This window comes from Rousettus aegyptiacus, unplaced genomic scaffold (assembly GCF_014176215.1).
Source record: "Rousettus aegyptiacus isolate mRouAeg1 unplaced genomic scaffold, mRouAeg1.p scaffold_m13_p_5, whole genome shotgun sequence".
Classification (NCBI taxonomy): Eukaryota; Metazoa; Chordata; class Mammalia; order Chiroptera; family Pteropodidae; genus Rousettus; species Rousettus aegyptiacus.
The window spans coordinates 99,954,777-99,973,922 of record NW_023416308.1 but is presented as its reverse complement, the minus strand read 5'-3'; the positions used below and the strand labels follow the sequence as shown (position 1 = coordinate 99,973,922).

Genomic DNA, 19,146 nt, shown 5'->3' with positions numbered 1-19,146 from the left:
CTAGGCGATAGTTCCCACCTCCGCCTGTTGGCTCCAGGGTAAACAGCAATTACAGAGGGGAGGGAGCTGATTCTTTAGCTACAAGTCTGCTTGCAAGAATGTGGGCTGTGAACTCAGACTTTCCTTTCCTTTCTTTCTCTCCTTCCCTCTCCTCCAGGTGACCTGGTTTCCCGCGCCATGCACCACATGCAAGGCCGCCACCCTCTGTGTCCTGGCTCCAGCCCTGCGCGTCAGGCCCGCCAGCCGCCCCAGCCCATCACCTGGTCCCCAGACTCCCTCCACACACTCTACTACTTCCTGCGGTGTCCACAGATGGAGTCCATGGAGAACCCCAATCTGGACCCCCCAAGAATGGCCCTGAACAATGAGCGGTAGGGATCTTCCTTGGGCTGCACACCTGGCGGGGCAGGCTACCCAGTGAGTGTTGACTGACTGATGTTGACTGACTGACCGATCGACAGGATGAGAAAAGTACCCTAGCGATAGCCTTCCTGGCTCGAGGTGGGCTAGGAATATGGATGGAGGAATGCAATGGGGTTGTCTTACCCGGGGCTGATGCAGCAGGGGTCCCCGAGGCTCCGAATGTGGCCTCTGTCTCGGATTTGCCGGCTCTAGTGCTCACTTCCTGGGCTCTCTGAAATTCAGTTGCTCTCCTATAAAGTGAGGTATTCACACCGACCTGGAAAGGTGGTAGTGAGGATCTAGTGAGCTGGTGCTCTGCGAAAGACACTGGGTGGTAACTGGCCTTCCATCAGTCGTAGCGGTCACCTCTTTTGACGACAATGATGTCAGTGTTAGGGATCTAAGGTGTGTTTTGCCTCATCCATTCATTTTACAGACGAGGACGTCATGTCCCTGGCAGGTTATGTGAGCTCTAGTGGGTTAGTGGTTGAATAGCCCCAGGAGCCAGGCCTGCTGGCTCCAGACCAGTGTTTTCTCTACAGGGTCCCAGCCCTCTCCCAGCCTGGGGCAGGGTCACTCAGAACAGGTTGTGCGTTGCACAACGGGCCCCAGCAAGGGGCACGAGTGGAGATCACACAGGGTGCCGTGTCAGCTTGAGGACAGGTGCCATTTCTAATTGGTCTACTCAGAGGGCTATCTTTTAAAACTTTTCTGCCTAGAGAGAACAAGTTTTTTATGATTTGCCCAAAAACACCATAAGTCAGTCTTACCTGGAGGCCACCACATGGCCACCGAGATGGGGTCTGTCCATGGGCTCGAGACTTGTGTGCTTGAAGGTCCAGGAAGCGGGAAAGACCTGCCTTCGGCTGAGGAATCCCCATCTGCATACCTTCCACCACACGGGCCGGGAGAGGGAGGGGCCCGAGGGGCTCTGTGCCCATCATGCAGCAAGATGATCTGGGGCCTGATACAGAAAGTGCTGACACCTACCCAGCCCCCTTGCCGCGGCTGCCCGTTGTCTTTCTGTGGCAGTGAGTCATCAACCCTGTGCTCCTCACGCCCATTCCACACCAGGCTCATGTCTCCAGTGCCTCCACGGCCGGTCACAGAAAACCAAGACAAAAAGGTAGATTCCTGCACCCCAGTTTATTAAAAACAGCCATCGTGAAAATGTTGGAAATCCTGCAGACAGATGGCAAACTGAGAGCCGGCAATGAAGTGGCGTAGGAGTCAGGCAGCTTGGGCACAGGCAGCAACACTGGCATTTACGAACCTTAAGACCTTTGTGCAGGGTTACAGCCTCATTTTCCTCGGCTGTAAACATGGGGTGCTAATGAAGCAGTTGTGAGGACTAAGTAATGGTTCTCAACATTTGCTAAGCGTTGACTGTGTGCTAGGTAGGCACTGTGCTGAGCACTTCTGCATGTGTTAACACATTTAATGCACACACTTCCAGGAGATGAGTGGTCTTTGCTGCTCTTTGCAGCCCCATTTTGCAGGTGAGTAAATAGAGACAGAGAGATTCCTTAACTTGCCAAGGCCACATAGGGCCTGCTCATAACCACTACACACACTGTCATTGTGAGAGGCATAAAGCAATAGTGCCCCAGTACACATATGTAGTAGAGTCTTGGTAAATGCTGCCAGCATTGTTGTTATAACTGGCATCAGTATTAGATCACCTTTGTCTGATTTCTCTGGGAGATGGACAGTGTTTATGGGGCCAAGACAGGTCACCAGGCCTGACACAGACCAGGAAGGCAGCAGGTGGAGGCCCTGAGGTTCCTGAAGGAGGTGGAAGCAAAGCATGGGCCCTGACCCCAGCTGTTTCTGCTTTGTGGAGACATTGTTGTGGTTGCTGGAGTTGTCAGGGAAGGAGAAAGGGCGAGGAAAACATCTGGAGTAGGGTAAGAGGCAGCGGCTTGTTTGTTTGGTGATGTCCCCGAGGGTGCTAGACTGGGCCTGGTGGCTGGGGAAAAAAAAGACAAGGAGCCTTTTTTGGACCCGCTGCCCGGAGCTGCTTGGCTGTGTGGCTGTGACTGTGGCCGCTGGCCATGGGGCAGGCCAGGGAGCTGCTCCTCTGTCAGTCCTGTGCCGTGACCCCCCCTGATGTCTTTGTGGCTGTCCCCTGGCTTTCCCCCTGGGAGGGTTCCCAGCCTCTGATGCTGTGAAACAGCATCAAGGTTTCTGCAGGACCCGAGTTGCTTGTCTTCCTGCAATAGCTGAGCTTGGGGAGTAACATATACACGTATATGTGTTTCGATATCTCATTATTTAAAAACCACAGTCTGTGCCACAAAGCAATTGGTAGCAAAGGCATGTTCCCATGAATCATTTAGTGAGTATGAGACCTGTGGGAAATCAAAACCACTTTGGAAAAGAGTCCCAGAATTTCAAATTTGGGCATTAACAGGACAGCCAAAGAACTCCCAGGCCGGCATATAGCCCTGAGCTCTCTGGCGGCCCAGTTCCGGGCTGCGGAAGCGGCTCCTGCCGCGCTTGGACTCTCTCTGACGGGCCAGGCCCCACGGGCCTTGGAGAACCTGGCCAGCCTTTCTCGGGGGCCACTGAGCGCAGCTGCCACTAGAGGCTGGACCACATATTCCCCAAGGCACCACCACTTCGTTATCCTTTTTTTTTCAATTACAGATGACATACAATATTATATTCATTTATTTCAGGTATACAACATAGTGATTAGACATATACATACAGGTGATCTCCCCAGTAAGTCTGGTACCCTTCTGACCCCACACCTAGTTATTACAATATTATTATTGACTGTGTTTCTTATGCTACTCTGATATCCTCACCAGAGCTCTAGGGAAAACCTTCTGTCCTTGAACACGGAGCAGCTGGAATTTGCTGGGGCTCCACACAGAGCTTTGCCTGTGTGTCTGGGGCTTCACGTCTGTCTGGCTGTCTCTCTCCCCCTCCCTTTATTCCCTTCAAGTTCCTCCCTCTATCCTTTGTCATGAGCATGGGCTGGGGGAAGGGTGGGCCAGGTCCTCAACCAGAATTAGACAGAGCATCTGATTTAAGGTGCAACAGCAGGTATGTGGTTTGGGGACTTGATGTTTTGGGGATTTCTGGGTCTGTTGGGATTAAGCGACACTTCCACTGCTTTGCACACATGGGCCAAGGAGCTCAATTTGCGTGGGTTTGGCCACAAGGCACCATCCACTGTGCCACTCATATCTGTGCTCACAGATTGCTGCCTTGAAGAAATTATTCTTCCTTCTAGTTGGGGGCTGTGCGCAACCACATCCAACCTGCTGACCAGTGAGACGTGTGTTCCCTCTCATGGGAAGCTCATCTTGGCGTTCCCTGCTAAGTCATGTGCTGCCTTTGCGCTGTCTAATGGGGCCTTGGTATGTCTCCATAAGGGGCTCTTCTCCCCAGAGCCTCCCAAGGTGGGAGGAAGGAATTGTAGAAACAGTGGGAACTCAGGGTGGCAAGTGGGGCAGCTTTGCAAGGGTCAAAAAGCACTCTAATGCAGGGGTCGCCACTTCCCGGGCTGCAGATTAGTCCATGGCCTATTAGGGACCAAAGGTGAGTGGCAGGCGAGCAAGTGCAGCTTCATCTGTATTTGCGGCCGCTCCCCAGCGCTGGCATCACCGCCTCAGCTCTACCCCAGACCATCAGGCATTAGATTCTCATAGGAGCACCAGTCCCTGGTGCCAAAAAGGTTGGGGACCGCTGCTCTAATCTGCTGCTGTAGTGAGCCAGGCAACACAGAGAAAAGCACTGGCTCGGGAGCAGAGGCCCCTCCGTGCCTCAGACTCCTCATCTATAAAAGAGGCTCCACTGGGGAGGACGAAGTGTGATAACACATGTAAAAGTAGCCAGGTCTTCTTTTTAAAGGCCATTTCTGTTTCTCTTGTGCCCCTCAGCAAATCAGCGAGGCAGGTACTCACATCACCTCCACGTTCCAAATGAGGACGCAAGGCGGGGGCCACCCAGCTGCTGAGTGGCATGGCAGAGTTTCGAAACAGATCTCTCTGGGATGCCTTTCACCCTACCAGGCTACAGCTTTTCCCGCCCAGCTGCTGAGACCTGGTCCTCAAGCTCTAAGACCTGGGTGGGTCCCAGCCTTCGGGGCCAACTCCTCTAGGTCTCAGCAGCTGGGTGGGAAAGCTATAAATGCCAGTTTAAGGTACATAACTATTAACATGATCATTGGTATTAGGCGGAGGAAATGTGGTCCCTCGGAGAGACAGCAAGGAGCGCGTGGCAGAGCTAGAGAACGGGACAAGCAGTGCCGAAGGAAGCTGCAGAGGGAGCTCGGACCTCGTGGGCCAGCGTCAGGAGAGGGCTGAGCGTGCGGCCTGGAAGGTCCTGCCCAGGTGCTCCCGCTCGGTGGTTGCTGTGATTGGCTGGTTTTTATTCGCTCTTCTCCCCACACCACTTCTGAGAATGAGGGGAGCAGAAGGCTGCAGGAAACCCCTCCCACACTGCTCGCCTTGATGCTGTGAGGAGAGGCATTCCTACTAAGGTCTCCCCAAAACACCCCCACCTGGGGCTGTCTGGTATGTTGCCCTGCGCCAACAGGCAAGTTCGGGAGGGACAGGGGCCCAAAGTGCTGGTCGGATGCTATCTTGGCCCCCAGTTCCTATACAGCTATTGTTAAACAGGCGACTACTGGGGCTACTGCTCAAAAGTCAAAGCCCTTGTCCCTGTGAGATCCTGGTGGGAGATGCTGTATATCCAGCCCAGCTCGGCTGCCCTGTTCCGCATCATGCTGGCCAAGAGCTTCTAGCCGGTATGTGGACAGGACTTGGATAAGCTGGAGGCAGCAAAGGTGTCAGCCTTACAGGTCCCATCCCCTCCGCCTGAAGTCTACACCTGTGGCTTCAGGTGCTGCTGAAGGGTCACCCGGAGGTGTTATCTCTGCTGCCTTCTAGCAGGAGGTGTCAGCTCATCTTCTAGGCCTTGGTGACAATAATAAGATGGCCACTGGGGTTAAATGAGATAATGTGGTAAAGCACTTAGCTTCAAGCCTGGCACAGAAAAAGTACTTATTAAACAGTGGTTGCCATCCTCTTCTTCCTCCTCCTCATTATTATACTGGTCATAATCATGCTTAGATGACATGTCTGACATCTAGAACAGTCTTCCTTCATTGATATAATATGATGTTTCTCAAGTGACATCTGGGTTAGTAATAATACAATTACTAATACTACTACTGATATTATTCATATAACCACTACTAACAATAATAATAATTAATAATGCAACTACTTACAAGCACCACTACTAATTATAGCTAGCATCACGGAGCACATATTACTAGAGACAGATACCATCTTAAGTGCTTTACTTATTAACTCACATTTCTCCCAGTATGTGTGTGGATCAGTGGGGGAAGGGATATAAGAATTATGAAGAGCGGCTTACGAGACTGAGTCTCCAGCCTAATGAGGCGGGCATGAAAACAAGACAGAAGGAAAAAATGAGGACAAACTAGCAGACAGAGCAAGAGGAAGCTGGGTTGCAGGATGATGTGTTAGGCCTGCCCTCAGACCCTGCAGTCTGCCTCAGCTCAGTCTCAGCTCTGCCTGTTAGAGTTGGGTGGCCTCGGGCATGTCCTTCGGCCTCTGTGCCTCAGTCTGTCCTCCTTAGCATGGGAATAGTAAGTGCTGCTCTCTTAGGGGTGTCGTTAAGGTTAACTGAGTTAATGAAGCCCTTAGAACAGTGCCTGGCACACAGTATGTGTCAACCATCATCATCTTCGCCATCACATTAAAGAGGATCTTTGAGGAGGCTGGAGTAGTTGGGGAGTAACATCAGGACAAACCGGGTTTTTAACGGGGCCTTAAAGGCTAACCACAGAAGATTGGGACAGGCAAGGTGGCATGGGCAGCAAAAGTCACAGAAGGACATTCGTTGCTTCAAAGTGCCTATTTCATGACCAAAATGGATCTACATTTTCAAAACACAAAACTTAGGTGGGCGTCGGGTTCTTGTTTTCAAGTCATCCACTAATCGTTGCTTAGGCAAATGCTTCTAGGCGGGACTTTGTGCATCCTCACGGGTGCCCTGGCAGGAGGGTCAAACCCAGTTGCTCCAAGTCTCCTTACCTTCGGAGCCTGTTTCCCGCTGTGTAAAGTGAACATCTGAGCAGGGACTACTTCCTGGAGGGTTCCCAAGTTCTGGGGAAATGCTCCCAAAACGAGCGAGGTACACAGCAGGAGAGAGGCGGCTCTTTGTTCCATTCCAGATGCAGAGGGGGCTGTTTCCCCTCAGATGAGCACTTTACATAAATAGGAAGCGCCCAGGGATAGGCTGTGTGCTCAGTCTGAAGAAGTGCTCAGCTTGCGAAAGTGTTTTCTTATCAGATAATAGAGATGATGGCAGTGGTGGCTTTGTGCTACTGACTTGTGGTTCCCTTAAATACCATTTCAAGGAGATTTGCAATGTTAAGCTCTTTTCCTCTCCTCTTTTTTGTGCATTAAATTTCCATCTGTTTACCCAAAATGGAAGTAAAAGAAATAAGAACAGCTATTGAGGAAATTAAGTACTTATTTCCATGTATTCCCCCCCCCCCCCCCCCCGCTGGTACATCCAGTACCCCCTGAAGTGACTTGTTTACTGTCTGCATTGCACCTGCCCAGGAAGCTGACCCTCTCTCTCCGGTCCCTCCCCATCACTTTACCTGCCTTTTTTGTGTTGTAGTCTATGGCACATTCCTCTGTCCGAAATCACTCTGCTGTGTATTTGTTTAATTGCTTGTCTGTCCTCATTCCTCTGATACATAAGTACCACAGGTCAACATTTTCCCACTGAGCTTTCAGCGCATAGAACAGTCCCTGGCACATAGTAGCAGAGTTGAATATTTTATTCGGTTAGTGAAATAGAATATAGAGCCTAAAGGTTAGACTCTTTGGAATCAAAGACCATAAGCTGAGATCTCTGCTCTTCTGTTTACTAGTTATGTGCTTTGGGCAACTCGTTTAATTTCTGAAGCCTTGGTTTTCCCAGCTTTAAATGGAAAATGGCCTGACTCACTTCCAAAGGTTTTTGTGGAGATCCATTGAGGTAATACATTTAAAGGACTTAGCACAGAGTAAACTCTTTATACGTGGTAGCTGCTATTTTCAGTATAATTAGTTTTCATAAACCTATGGAAACACTAGAATAACTAAATCTCGTTTAATGCTTAAATAATCCAAAAACGACAGTGAATTTAAATATCACATCTACTCAAAATACATGTTTTCTGCCCCTCTTATCTATACACTCTTCAGTCTCTGGCCTTAATTCCCTTTTAACTCAGCCCTGACAGCAGTAGCCAGGGAACTAGAAGATGAGGTAGACCTGATGTCACGAAAGACTAAGTCAGGATTGTTTAGGACAGACACACGTACAAACTTTAGATTTATCGCAATGCACCACCCAAGGATTTCAAAGAACTGTAAAAACTGGATTTCATCCACCCATGGGTTCAGAGACCAAGCAGTGAGTCAAGCACTCTCTATAGTGAATGGTGTACCTGTGTCCTAGGCCCCCTGCTTGTTGGTTTGGCCATAGCACCCATGTGTGATGGGGCTGCCACTGGTGAGTGTCAAGCTTAAGAGTGATAAGATCTGACTTATTTTAACATGGGATAAAAGCATTTAAACAAAGCTTTGCAGTTTATAAAGCATTTTAATTAGACAGCTCTCTAACAGATCCTCACAAAAGCTCTTGAAGGGAGCCATTACCATCATTTACAGATGAACAGACCCAAGGTCCAACCTAGGAAGAGGCAGATCTAAGCCCAGGCAGGGAGATCCAATTATAATAGCACAGTGAATTCACATGATCTGGGACAATCTCTCCTGCCTCCCAGGAGAGAGCAGGCAAGCCCCTGGGAACTGAGTCTCTCGGTCAGCACCTCCTCTACCTATGACTTGTGCAACTCACTGTCAACTACTCAGGCCTCTTCCCCAACAGACTTAAGTTCCTGGTCCTGGGTGGCCAGCCTAAGGGTGGGCATCTGTTCGCCATCTGAAAAGGAATGAACAAGGGATTTGGGGCAGACAAAGGAAGTGGCAGTGCCAGATAACAAGGGATGGAGACAGGACCTGATCCTGGCCCAGCCATTGACAAGTGCCCCCAGGGGCTGCCTGTTGCCAATGACTTCCTGTCCCATTGTTGGGCCCACTGTCTTCACAAAAAAAAAAAAAAAAAAAAAGGAGAAAATTGGGAACTGGCAGCCCCCAGGGCTTCATTCATTTGGAGTATTTTTATAACAGGGCAGCAACAATCCCCTTTGTCTGCATGTTGCCAGAAAGCCTCTCCATGCTGGAAATCCCCATTTCTGAAGGGAATCATGTTTGCTTTCTTAAAAAAGGTGGCTTCTGCGGCTGAGCTGTTGGCTTTCCAGACACTGGGCCATTGGGGCAGGAGAGGAGCTCAGCAACTCTGGAGTCCAGCCCGGCTGGTTTCCGGCCTGCTCCTACTTGCCTGCCAGGCAGCTCTTCGGATTTTCCCCCTCCCACAAGACCAACCACCTCTTCCAACTGTTTGTAACCCCCCTTTACTGCTTGAATGCTTGAGATTTGGGGAAAGATGGCTCTTAAGGGTTCTGAGCATGCCCTCTGAAACTTTGGGGCCCAGCCTAACCTCAGGGCTGATGAGGCTGTGGGTGAAGGAGTTGGTGTTTGGGCAGAGGGGTGAGGTGGGCCCACTGAGGGGAGCCTTTTATGCAGGGGGACAGGCTCAGAGCATTTGTGGAGGGCAGTTTAGCCGTGTGAAAGACAGCAGAATCTTTTTTTTTAAGAGCCAGAGAAATCACTATTGGCTAGCTATGTGACCCTGGACATGTGTCCAAATGTCTCAAAGCCTCAGTTTCCACATTTGTAGAAAGCAGACTAATAATTTTATCTCCCTTGCAAGGTAGCTGTATCAGAGGCTAATATATGCAAAATGGCTTCATGCTTATTTGGCACATCATAGCAGTATGGCTTTGATGCTCAGAAGCCAATGCCAGAGTCCTGCTCGAGGAGGCAACGGAAAGCAGGGTCAAGTCCTGGAACCTGCACCTACTTCTCTCTCTGGCTGGTTTGGGTGCACCCCATCTACAGCTCAGGCCAAAGCCACTAGTCGCCAGGCAGATATTCCCCCCTTTTGCATGTGCATCTCTGTCAGGCCTCAAGAGTCCCAGGCCCCTACCTCCTCCTCTAAGTTTCTGAAACTCTTTATCTGACAGTCTGAATGGGTCATCTTTCTGCCTTAGATTGTGGGGAGTGGGGAAGATGGGTGCTCTGTGATTTCAGCTGAATCCAAACAGGAATTTCTATCCAGAGACCCTAAACAAGAGACTTCCATCTCAGCCCTGCTGCCCAGCAGGTATCTATCCATCTGTAGGGGAAGTGAAGCCATTGGGTCCTCCCAAGCCTGCCATGTTGGCAGAGGCCAGTGGGTGGCGGCAAGTGCCCTTCGCAGGGGTGTCTGTTGGAACAGGTTGGAGGCATTCTTCTGTCTGGCTTCCATATGGCGAAAGAGTGTGTGGTCTCGTGAGCCATCACTGGCGCTGAGCCTGGGTGAAGAAGGCCGGTCTTCTGCACACGGCAGCAGGGAGCCCCATGGGTGAGGTGTGGCCTGTGGGCAAAGGGCACCACACCCCAGCAGAGTGGAGAGAGGCCTGCTTTCACACCTCTCCATTACAGGTGTGTGGGAAGCAGCGATACTCTGGCCTGCTGGACCAGCTACCGACCCGCCAGGCTGCCGTGCTGGGGAGATTTGGCCTGAGAACTGGGCCAGATGCCCCGAACCTCGCAGCACCCAGAGCCCTCCCTGCTGCGTGAGAAAGAGTGGAGGGTGGTGGCCTGCGTGCGGTCTCTGCTGCGCTGGAATCTATGCCATCCTGCCCACATAAGGTGTCACCCTGGCGTCAGGCCCATTTACCAACAACGCAGCTGTGTCCCCTCCACCAGGGCACAAGGCCACATCGGCATCTGCAGAACTGCCATTTCCCTCCCCGAGAAGGCTCCATCCCAACATCCTAGCTGCCTTCCCAGAAACTGCCTCAGCCCCAGTCAGCCACGGGAGGCTGTTCCTGGGTGGAAGAGTCTCCTGTGGAATGGTTGTCTTTTATCTGGGAAGTATTTTCTATTTTCCAAAGAGAAATACCTAATACCCAAGCCAACTCAAGCCACCAAGAATGGAAGATCAAGTAGTTCCCCGTCTCATGAGTTCATTTGTCTGACTTAGAACCCTAGAGCTCTGGCAGAGAGTTCTAGAGAAAGAGCAGACCCTCTGGCTTTCCCTCCAGGAGTGAGAAATGTACCATTACCTTTATAAATTCAAAGATTGGGTCCCTAACTTGTGGGCTCCTGTGCTAAGGGATAGGGAACATCAGTGATAAAAATAGCCTCTGACTTCAGAAAAATTATAGTCCAGAGGAGGAAGCAGACAAAAAAACCATATAAACAAAATAATAACAATATGGGCTAATTGCCACAGTGCTGGAGGGAAAACCAAGATGTACCTGGTCCCTTGGTGGGTGGGCAGGGCGGGCCTCCCCTTGCCTGGAGGAGACCCTTGGGCCAGGCAGAGGCTCCTTATCTCAGTGCCCTAACACCAGGGTGACCAAATGTTTGGTTTGCCTGAGACAGCTCTAATTTACACCTGCCGTCCTGATGTTGTTGGTTATCACACTCCTTTTCCTTCTGGCCAGTTTGGATGGCACATTATATGGCTACTGCACCTAACACTCATCCCTAAGCTGAAAGAGGTAGAGCAGGGTCCAGGAAACAGAGAGCCAATTGACTCAGTTGGGTGGGAGTGGAGCGGACGAGTTAGGAGCTTGCACGCTGGTGCACGCTGCCTGGGGTCACATCCCAGCTCGGCCACTTACATGTGCGTGACCTGGCGCAGGTTGCTTTACCTCCCTGGCTCCCAGTGTCCCCATGTGGGAGACGGGGATAATAACAGTTCCTGCTTCATACAGTAGACATGAGGATGAAATGAGGCCATAGGGATAAAGGGCTAAAACCAAGCCAGGTGTTCAGCAAATGCCCTGTAAATGGTAGTTGTTGGTGTTTTCCCGTTATTCCTGGATGCCCCTGTGGTCACGCGATCGGCCTCTCGTTCCACTGCTCACTTTTAGGCTCCTTTGGGCCTGACACGCAAACCCTGGGAAGAGGCAGGGAGGTCGCTCAGCTAATCACTTGGTCATATCCTAAATTCATGTCCATATACGTATGCGGACAAGTGGAGGTTTATCTGGTTCCTCTAATCTGTACCAGATGAGCTTCAATAAGAAAAGTGTGTTTTCTCCCACAGAAAGCCCTGAGCTCTGCCTCGAACAGAAGTTACTTGACCCCAAACTGAGGTAGTGCTGGGGGTCAGCTCCAGATTCTGAGGCAGCCTGGCTGTGAAGGAGGCTAGTCCTGGGGTCAGAGGGAAGACGCCTGCCCAGCTCTGATTCCAAGCTGAGCCAAACCACTCTGGTTTACCAAGCAATTCTAGAAAAGTAATTAGTCTAACATGTGAACCAGACTAGAATTGGTTCCTTTGTGCTGGGAGGCGAGTCTGACTTCGGTGGGACAATGTCGGTTTTATTCTCTGGAAATCTTAAGGAACCCGAGGTAAGGACCTGAGAGCTGCACAGCAGAGCCGACCTGGACCCTCCCAGGGGAGTCTTGTAGACTTGTCATTTGATTGGGAGCCACGTGGCGTCTTCGCAAGTTTCGCTCTCCAGGACCAGCCCAGATAGCACAGCAGGGAGGGGCGTGGGAGCAGCATCCTTCACAGCAGGATCTGTGAGAACGGTGACTGCAGTGGGGAAAGCACCCCCCTCCCACCCCAGGGCATGGCAGTGGCTCTCGCTCCCACTCAAGGGGGAAGAATTTAGGGCTGAGGGTGGGAGGCATCCTGGCCACCCCCTGCTATGATCCTCATCGGCAGCTGTCTGCCTGGTCCCTATGAGATTCTTCTCTTAGACTAAGTGTACACAGAGATGGGCTGGGCTTAAAGCAGGATGGAGAAATCGCTTTAGGGAATTGGCCTAAGACATTATGGACCATCTCAAGCCTCCCAGCCCGAGGAGCCAGGCCCACATCTCAGAGCCCTCTGCGCTCCCAGCCAAGGGTGGAAGTTAGGAAACCACAACCCACTTTTCTCAAGGCTGAGCTCTGGCCAGGTCTCCAGGCCCTGCCCAGCCAGTGGGTGCATCAAGGTCTGCCTGAGTACACATACCCAGTTCCTCGTGGGTGGGCACACAGAGGACATACCTGCTGGCCCCAGACTCAGCCTTTCAGTTGGAGACAGACACACAAGGCCTTCTCATGCATGGGCTGAAGTCACACGGGCCTGTGCCCCGTCTGCCAACCTGACCCTCCTCAAGGCCCCTACTCACCTCGAGAGAGAACAGAGCCTGCTTTGAGCTGGAAATTGAAGGCGTTTCCCACTCCGTGTTGTTAAGACACTGCTTATAGGACTGTAACCCCAATAAATCATAAGCTTGCCGAGTGGGGCAGGGTTTATTTTTTTTTTTCCAGGCTGCAGGAACCTCTTAAAACTAAGGCCTTAAGAAGTTTATTCTTTCATTTTTTTTTAATGGGGAAAATGGCTTTTGCAGACCACGTCCTACTGAAGGGCCTTATGGGGCCACTGACTTCACATACTCAGGCTCAATATGATTAAAAAGTGGTGAAGAGAAACTGAGTCATGACATGGGTCTAGCCTCCCTGCTGCTACTTAACTTGTTTTGTGACCTTGGGTGCACCTGGCCTCACTGGGTCTCTATTTCCTCCTCTCACCCTCTTTTTGTAAAAGACCCCTTTCCATTGGTGTATTTCCTGGATCCCCCACATGACAATAGTTGTTATTTATTTATTTATTTATTTATTTATTTGTTTATTTATGCACACAAAGACAAATGCAACCACCTGATGACCCTTTTAAGTGGCTTTGTTTATTGTAGCAACAACTGACCAGAGGTGTTTGTGCGCATATGGGGCAGGGAGAGGGGCGGTTGCAGGTTAGGCCAGCAGCAGTACTTGGTGCAGGCCCCTCACAGTTATTCCATGCACACCCCCACCCCCCACCTCACGTGTTCATGGCCCTCGGCCTCCTGCATCTGTGGTCCTTGTCATTGCCCCTCGCCCTGTGCGGGGTTCCTGACGGCCAAGGCTGAGCGGCCAAGGCCAAGTGCCTGCACCACCAGCAATGATTTCCAGCTCCCAGTCGACCTTGTGGTCACATTTGTTTTCCGTTTTATAAGCTGGATGGAGTGGGTGGTGGGCAGCTTGCTAGCAGACTTCACAAGTTTTACGTGTTTATACTTGTTCAAGGGCCTGGGCGGGGGGAGAGAATTGGCCGAATCTGAAGAAGGCTGGAGCTGAGGCATTTAATAAGACCAGGTTCCTGTAACCTTTTTTGCTGTTATGTATTTTCTCTAACAACAGATACTAACATAGTAATAATAATTAGCCTTTATTGAGAACTTACCGTGTGCCAAATTCTCTGCTAAGCACTTTACATACATACTTCTTGTGAGGTAGCCCTAGTAGGTATATCCATTTTGCTGATGGGGCAAGTGAGGCTGAGAGAAGCGAGGTAGCTTGCACAGGAGCACAGTTTGATTCATTGGGATTGCACAGAATTCCAACCCAGGAGTCTCCTTCCAGAGCCCAGGCTCTCGATCACTTTATAGTAAATACAGCTATCATCATGTGGAATCCGAAATAACAGCAAAAGGGGTTCCCACAGTGGGAAATGTCTAAAAACTCTGACTTAACTTCTCCTTTAATAGAAACACAGGGTAATGATCTGCCCAAGGTTACAGAGACAGTTCATTTGCCTCCTGGACACTAGAACTTTCTCTCAGTGAGGATGCTTCAGGGAGGGCAAGCAGGACCCTCAAATCCCCAGGCCGGGAGTGTGTATGCAGACTAAAGACCATTCTAGGACTGGCCAGACCATGTGCCAGCAGGTCCAGAATCCCAGCCCCACAACCACCGCCTTGTCTTAGGGATCTATCACATCTGTCTAAGGCAGCAGTTTTCAAAGTAGTATCCGGGGAGCCCTGGGGGCCCAGAGGTTTCTCAGATGTTCACGGGGCCAAAATTATCATCATAATAATGTGTTATTTGCCTTTCCCTCTCATTTTCTCACAAGGATTCAGAAGAGTTTACCAGAGGCTATGTGACACACAATGACATTATCACCCTGACAGCTGATGGGACATGACCTTGTGCATTCATATGTTTTAACATTTCCTCAGTTTTAATTTCTGATGCAGCCATTGTCAGTAGAATAACACAAAAGCTCTTTAGGGGCCTCAATCATTTGTAAGAGTACAAAAAGGATCCTGAGACCAAAGCGCTTGAGAACCACTTTTCCAAGGCATCAGACCCAGCAGACGCGAAGCCCAGCGGCAGGAGGGCCGAACAAAAGGGGCTCCCTCAGCCCTGCCCTCCCTGGCTCCCGCACTGCGGACACCTGCCCTCTGGTACTGAAAGGCTTGCAGCCAAGTGCAGCCTAGGGGACAGGCAAGACAAGGGAAGTGGCCTGTTTCTTTGGGAGGAAACAAAGCAGAGAGGCTCTGGGGACGATGCAGACATCAGTCATTCTCAGCCTTGCTCCCCTGGAACCTTTTCACCCTGGGGTTAGAACACAGCCACAGCCCAGGGAGTTTTTATAGGGATTTTCCAGACTGTCCAGTATAGCAGGCCAACTCTTCTCAGAGTGCCCGGTGGGCTAGGCGAAATTACCAGAAAGGAAATAGGAGCCTGGAACCTACAGGTTCAGAGATGGATATTACTGAGACAGTCCATGAATTGCTTGTAATTTTACCTTCCCCTGGACCACAGGCCCGGGACATGGGTAGGCCAAGGCGAAGGGTCTGAAAAGGTCAGTTTGGGGGCTGGCAGGGCCTTACTTGTGGGCAGGTGGGCACCAGCCACCACCCCAGAGACAGAGGGACAATCTTGACCCTGGAGGATTCCTGTATGTTGAGAATATTGATCAGTGTTCAGTTCACAAAACAGAAACCACCCTAGGTGTTCAAAGCAGGAAGGGATTTAATGCAGAGAATTAGGCAAGGGCTTATGGAGCAGGTTCAAGGCTGAGCCTCCAAGAGTGACTCCAAGCGTGATACAAAACTTGTCCATGAGGTGAAGCCAGGGGCTGTTCCCTCTGAGACAGTCCCTGTGTTGCAATTCAGGATTGAAGCTGGAATAAAAAATTCTTTGCTGTTGCTTTCAGTAGCATTACCACTGTCTCTGAAGCACCAAGCAAGGTGGGAAAATGGACATTGGAAGACTCTGTAGGAGTCAAAAAAAAAAAAAAAAGACCTCATGTATCACGGCTGCATTAGCAGAAACAGGCAAATGGGGCACGCAGGTGACCTGCCTCATATGCATTGACCAGCTCTCATGCAGCTGCATCTTAATGGTGAAACCAGTCTTGCATTCAAGACCCCAGCTGCAAAGGAGTCTGGGAAATGTAGTTTTCAACTTTCTGTGCTTCTAAATAAGACGGTACAATAGAGGCCAAACAAGCCAATCCCCACGTGAGGTTACTAAATTTTTTTCATGTGCCAAGTTGTAAGAGGCATAAAACAGAATGAACCATGACACCATCCTATTAGACGTCATGATTTCCTGAGTTCCGTCTTGGATTTCCCCTAGTGCAGCCTGGAGATGCCACTTAGCTCTTTAGTGGCTGCACTTGTGCTTTGTTTTGGCTGCTGGCCACGACAGGGAAGACCGGCTGACAAATCCACAAACCATCTTTTTGTCTACGTTTCATTCTCCGATGCTGGTGGTTTAGAGAAAGCCTTCCCCTCGGATCAAAAGAACTGGTATATAGGAGTGTGCCTCTGAGCTTGCTTTCTCGTGTTGTCGTATAAAAATCGTAAAATCCAGAAATATTTTGGGTGGGGGTGGGTTTCAAATGGACACTTGTAATCAAGAAAGATCTTGTAAACAGGGGTGAGTCACAAAGGGATTATTGGTCCTTTCTAGAATCTGCAAGTTCCTAGCTTCCTACTTTAATACATGAAGTGAATACTGCACCCTTGAAAATTATACACCACTCTTTTCTGGACAGAAACAGGATTTGGTCCAGAACTGAAACTTTGGATGCATTATACTAAGTTCCCGCTGCCTGGCCATGCTGTTAGTCATTCAGCAAATGTTTATCGAAGACCTATTGTGTCGAGGTCTTGTGCTGGGCATATTTTGGAGAAAGCAGAGATGAAGAAGGCATCTTTCCTGAGGTGGAATAGTCCAGTCAGGAAGAAGAGTGTTCTAAGGGATCTTGGAGCAGGAAGAGATTCTTTTCTTTGGGAGTGGGGGTGGGGGGCAGGGAATCCGGGAAGGTTTCCAGAAAGAGGTGCCATTAGGACTGAACCTTGAAGGATAAATGGGATCTGGGCTGGCAGAGGTGAGAGCAGAGGAGATGGGAATGGTTTGGGTGGGCTTGAGAACCGTGAGTGTCCAGTGGTCTGGTGTGTCCTGGTGAAAGGTATGAGCCAGGGCTGGAAAGTAGGTTGGGGTGAGTATCTGGGCATCCTTGAAGGCCAAGCTGGCTGGGCTCTCCTGATTGGTACACGCAGTGTGCCAGTTAAGTGACTCAGACCCGGATATATTTTCTGAAATGACAGAATCAGACCATCAGAATAACTTCCAAATGAGCCACCTACAACATCCCATCTGATTATTTTATTTAAAAGGTAAATAAAGGTATCCTTTGCCCTTAAGGAGAGAAGCTTTTGAAACTTTGAAGATGACCCAAGCTTTTGGAGTTCTGAGATGTGTAATCCACAGGCAGTCTCTAGTGATTCCCTGCAATCAATTTACTTAGTAGCTGAGGAAAGAGATTAAGAGGTCTTTTTTCCTGGTCACAAAACTTCCATGCATGCCTGGGGGAAAGATAGTGGTGACAACAGGAACCTAATGCTCAAGGACACCGGGGTTGTCTGTGCTGCTGAGGGAGCACAGCTACTACAGGCGAAGCTTGGTTTGGAAGCTGGGTCTGTTCGATTCTCCTTTGAACCCCATCTGAATTCTTTGGAGGGGTGGGGTGGGCAGGAGTCTCCTATTTCATATGTTGGTAAACGCCTTCTTTCCTTGGCCCCCTAAGGCCCTCAGTTTTTATTTTTATACCATAACAAGAATTCATCTAATGAGTTACACAGTTTCAGTGGAATGGGACAAACGGGGCTTTCTGTGAGGAGAAGGATCAGGTCCCCTCCACACCTCACAGCCTGAGGGTTACCAGGTGCCCAGTCTCTGTGGCTGTTCTCTGAGAGCGCGTACTGAAGGGGTCCCCTTCTGCTTTTCTGGGAGCACCCCAGCTGGCCTGACCCTCTCTCTCTGCTGCCTCACAGGCCCTTCATGCTGCTGCCACCGCTGATGGAGTGGATGCGTGTGGCCATCACCTACGCGGAGCACCGCCGCAGCCTCACCGTGGACAGCGGTGACATCCGGCAGGCAGCCCGACTGCTGCTGCCCGGCCTGGACTGTGAGCCCCGGCAGCTCAAGTACGGAACCAGGAAGGCACGAGGCGGGAGGGCCCCCCGGCTTCTGTGCCCACCCCTGGCCACCCCCTCTGTTCCCCGCTCCTGGAGGCTGGGAGGGGGCAGCAAGCAGCTCGTAGCATGTTCAAGCCGCTCTAAGGGCATCCTCTGTGTGTGCCGAGCCTGTTAGAACTAGTAATTCTGGGCCTTGGCTGCTTTCTGGCTGCATCTTCCACAGCCACTAGTCTGGTACACAGAGCAGACACAAGTTTGGATTCGGGCAGGAGTGCACCCACAGCCCAACTCTGGGATATTTGGAGGGAAAGCTGCAGAAGTGGGTCTTCTTCCTCTCTTCCTGTGATTGTGGCCATTTCCTTACGCACTTCCTAGGTGTAGGCCCTGTGCTGTACCCTTTCCCCGTGCATCGTCTTGGTCCTCATGACAACTTCAGAGAAGAAAGGGCTATAATTCCCATATGACAGACAAATGGAGAAATCGAGGCTCAGGGAAGAGCAGTAATTTTCCCACAGTTGGCAAAGTAGTCAAATTTGGACTCAAGTCTATGTGGCCCCAAGCCTGGACTCTTTATCTCCTTCCCAGTGTGCCTTTCTTGGATTGGATTGGTCTCCTGAAGGAATTCCAGAGAAGGTTTTTCTGGCCATCCTTGGCCTGTAAGAGCCTTGCATCTTTTTTTTTTTTTTTTTTTTTTTTACCTGCTCAAATCCCAGTTATGACCTCCTCTGTTTTCATGGCAAATGCCTGATTCTCATTCTAGGACACAAACCTTACATACTTTGGCCTAACCAAGGCTCCAGGCCGGAGCCACCTGTCGAAAGCCCGTGGCATGCCATCTGTAGATGCAAGTTTTATCTTTGGTGGGACAGCCTGATTGCAATGGGATTCTGGGCTGCTCTGCTCTTTATCTCTTCAGTACTTCTGGCCCTCACCAGGAAGCCTTGAGGAGAGAGAATGTCGAGTCAGGAACAGGAACTTGGCCACAGCAACCGTTCTGTAGGCTGAGTGCAGCCTTTGCTGCAAAAAGTATGCAGCCAAGCCCTGTGGGACAAGCCCAGGCTGGGGCCTCCTCCTCAGGCAGTCCCCTGACAGATCGTTTTAGAGGGGACTTCGTCTCCTGGCAATTGACAGCTCTCAAGAGCTCAGAGCACTTCTTTAATGTGTTTATAGAACAACAGAAGTATGTGCTATTCGTGTCCCTGAGCCTAACAAGGCCAGTCACTGCTGATCGGATGGTAATTCCCAGTCCTTCCCACGTGCCCTGTCTGCAC

General features: G+C 50.5%; 1 protein-coding gene across 1 annotated transcript in view; it reads left to right on the top strand.

Annotated features, from left to right (window-relative positions):
* The window catches only part of ABTB2 (ankyrin repeat and BTB domain containing 2), a 163,282-nt gene that overhangs the window by 127,237 nt on the left and 16,899 nt on the right, over positions 1–19,146 (top strand). Inside the window, exons 3-4 of the mRNA XM_016147128.2 lie at positions 158–371; positions 17,732–17,884. Of these exons, the coding sequence (XP_016002614.2) occupies positions 158–371; positions 17,732–17,884 (367 nt within the window). The remainder of the gene's footprint in view (positions 1–157; positions 372–17,731; positions 17,885–19,146) is intronic.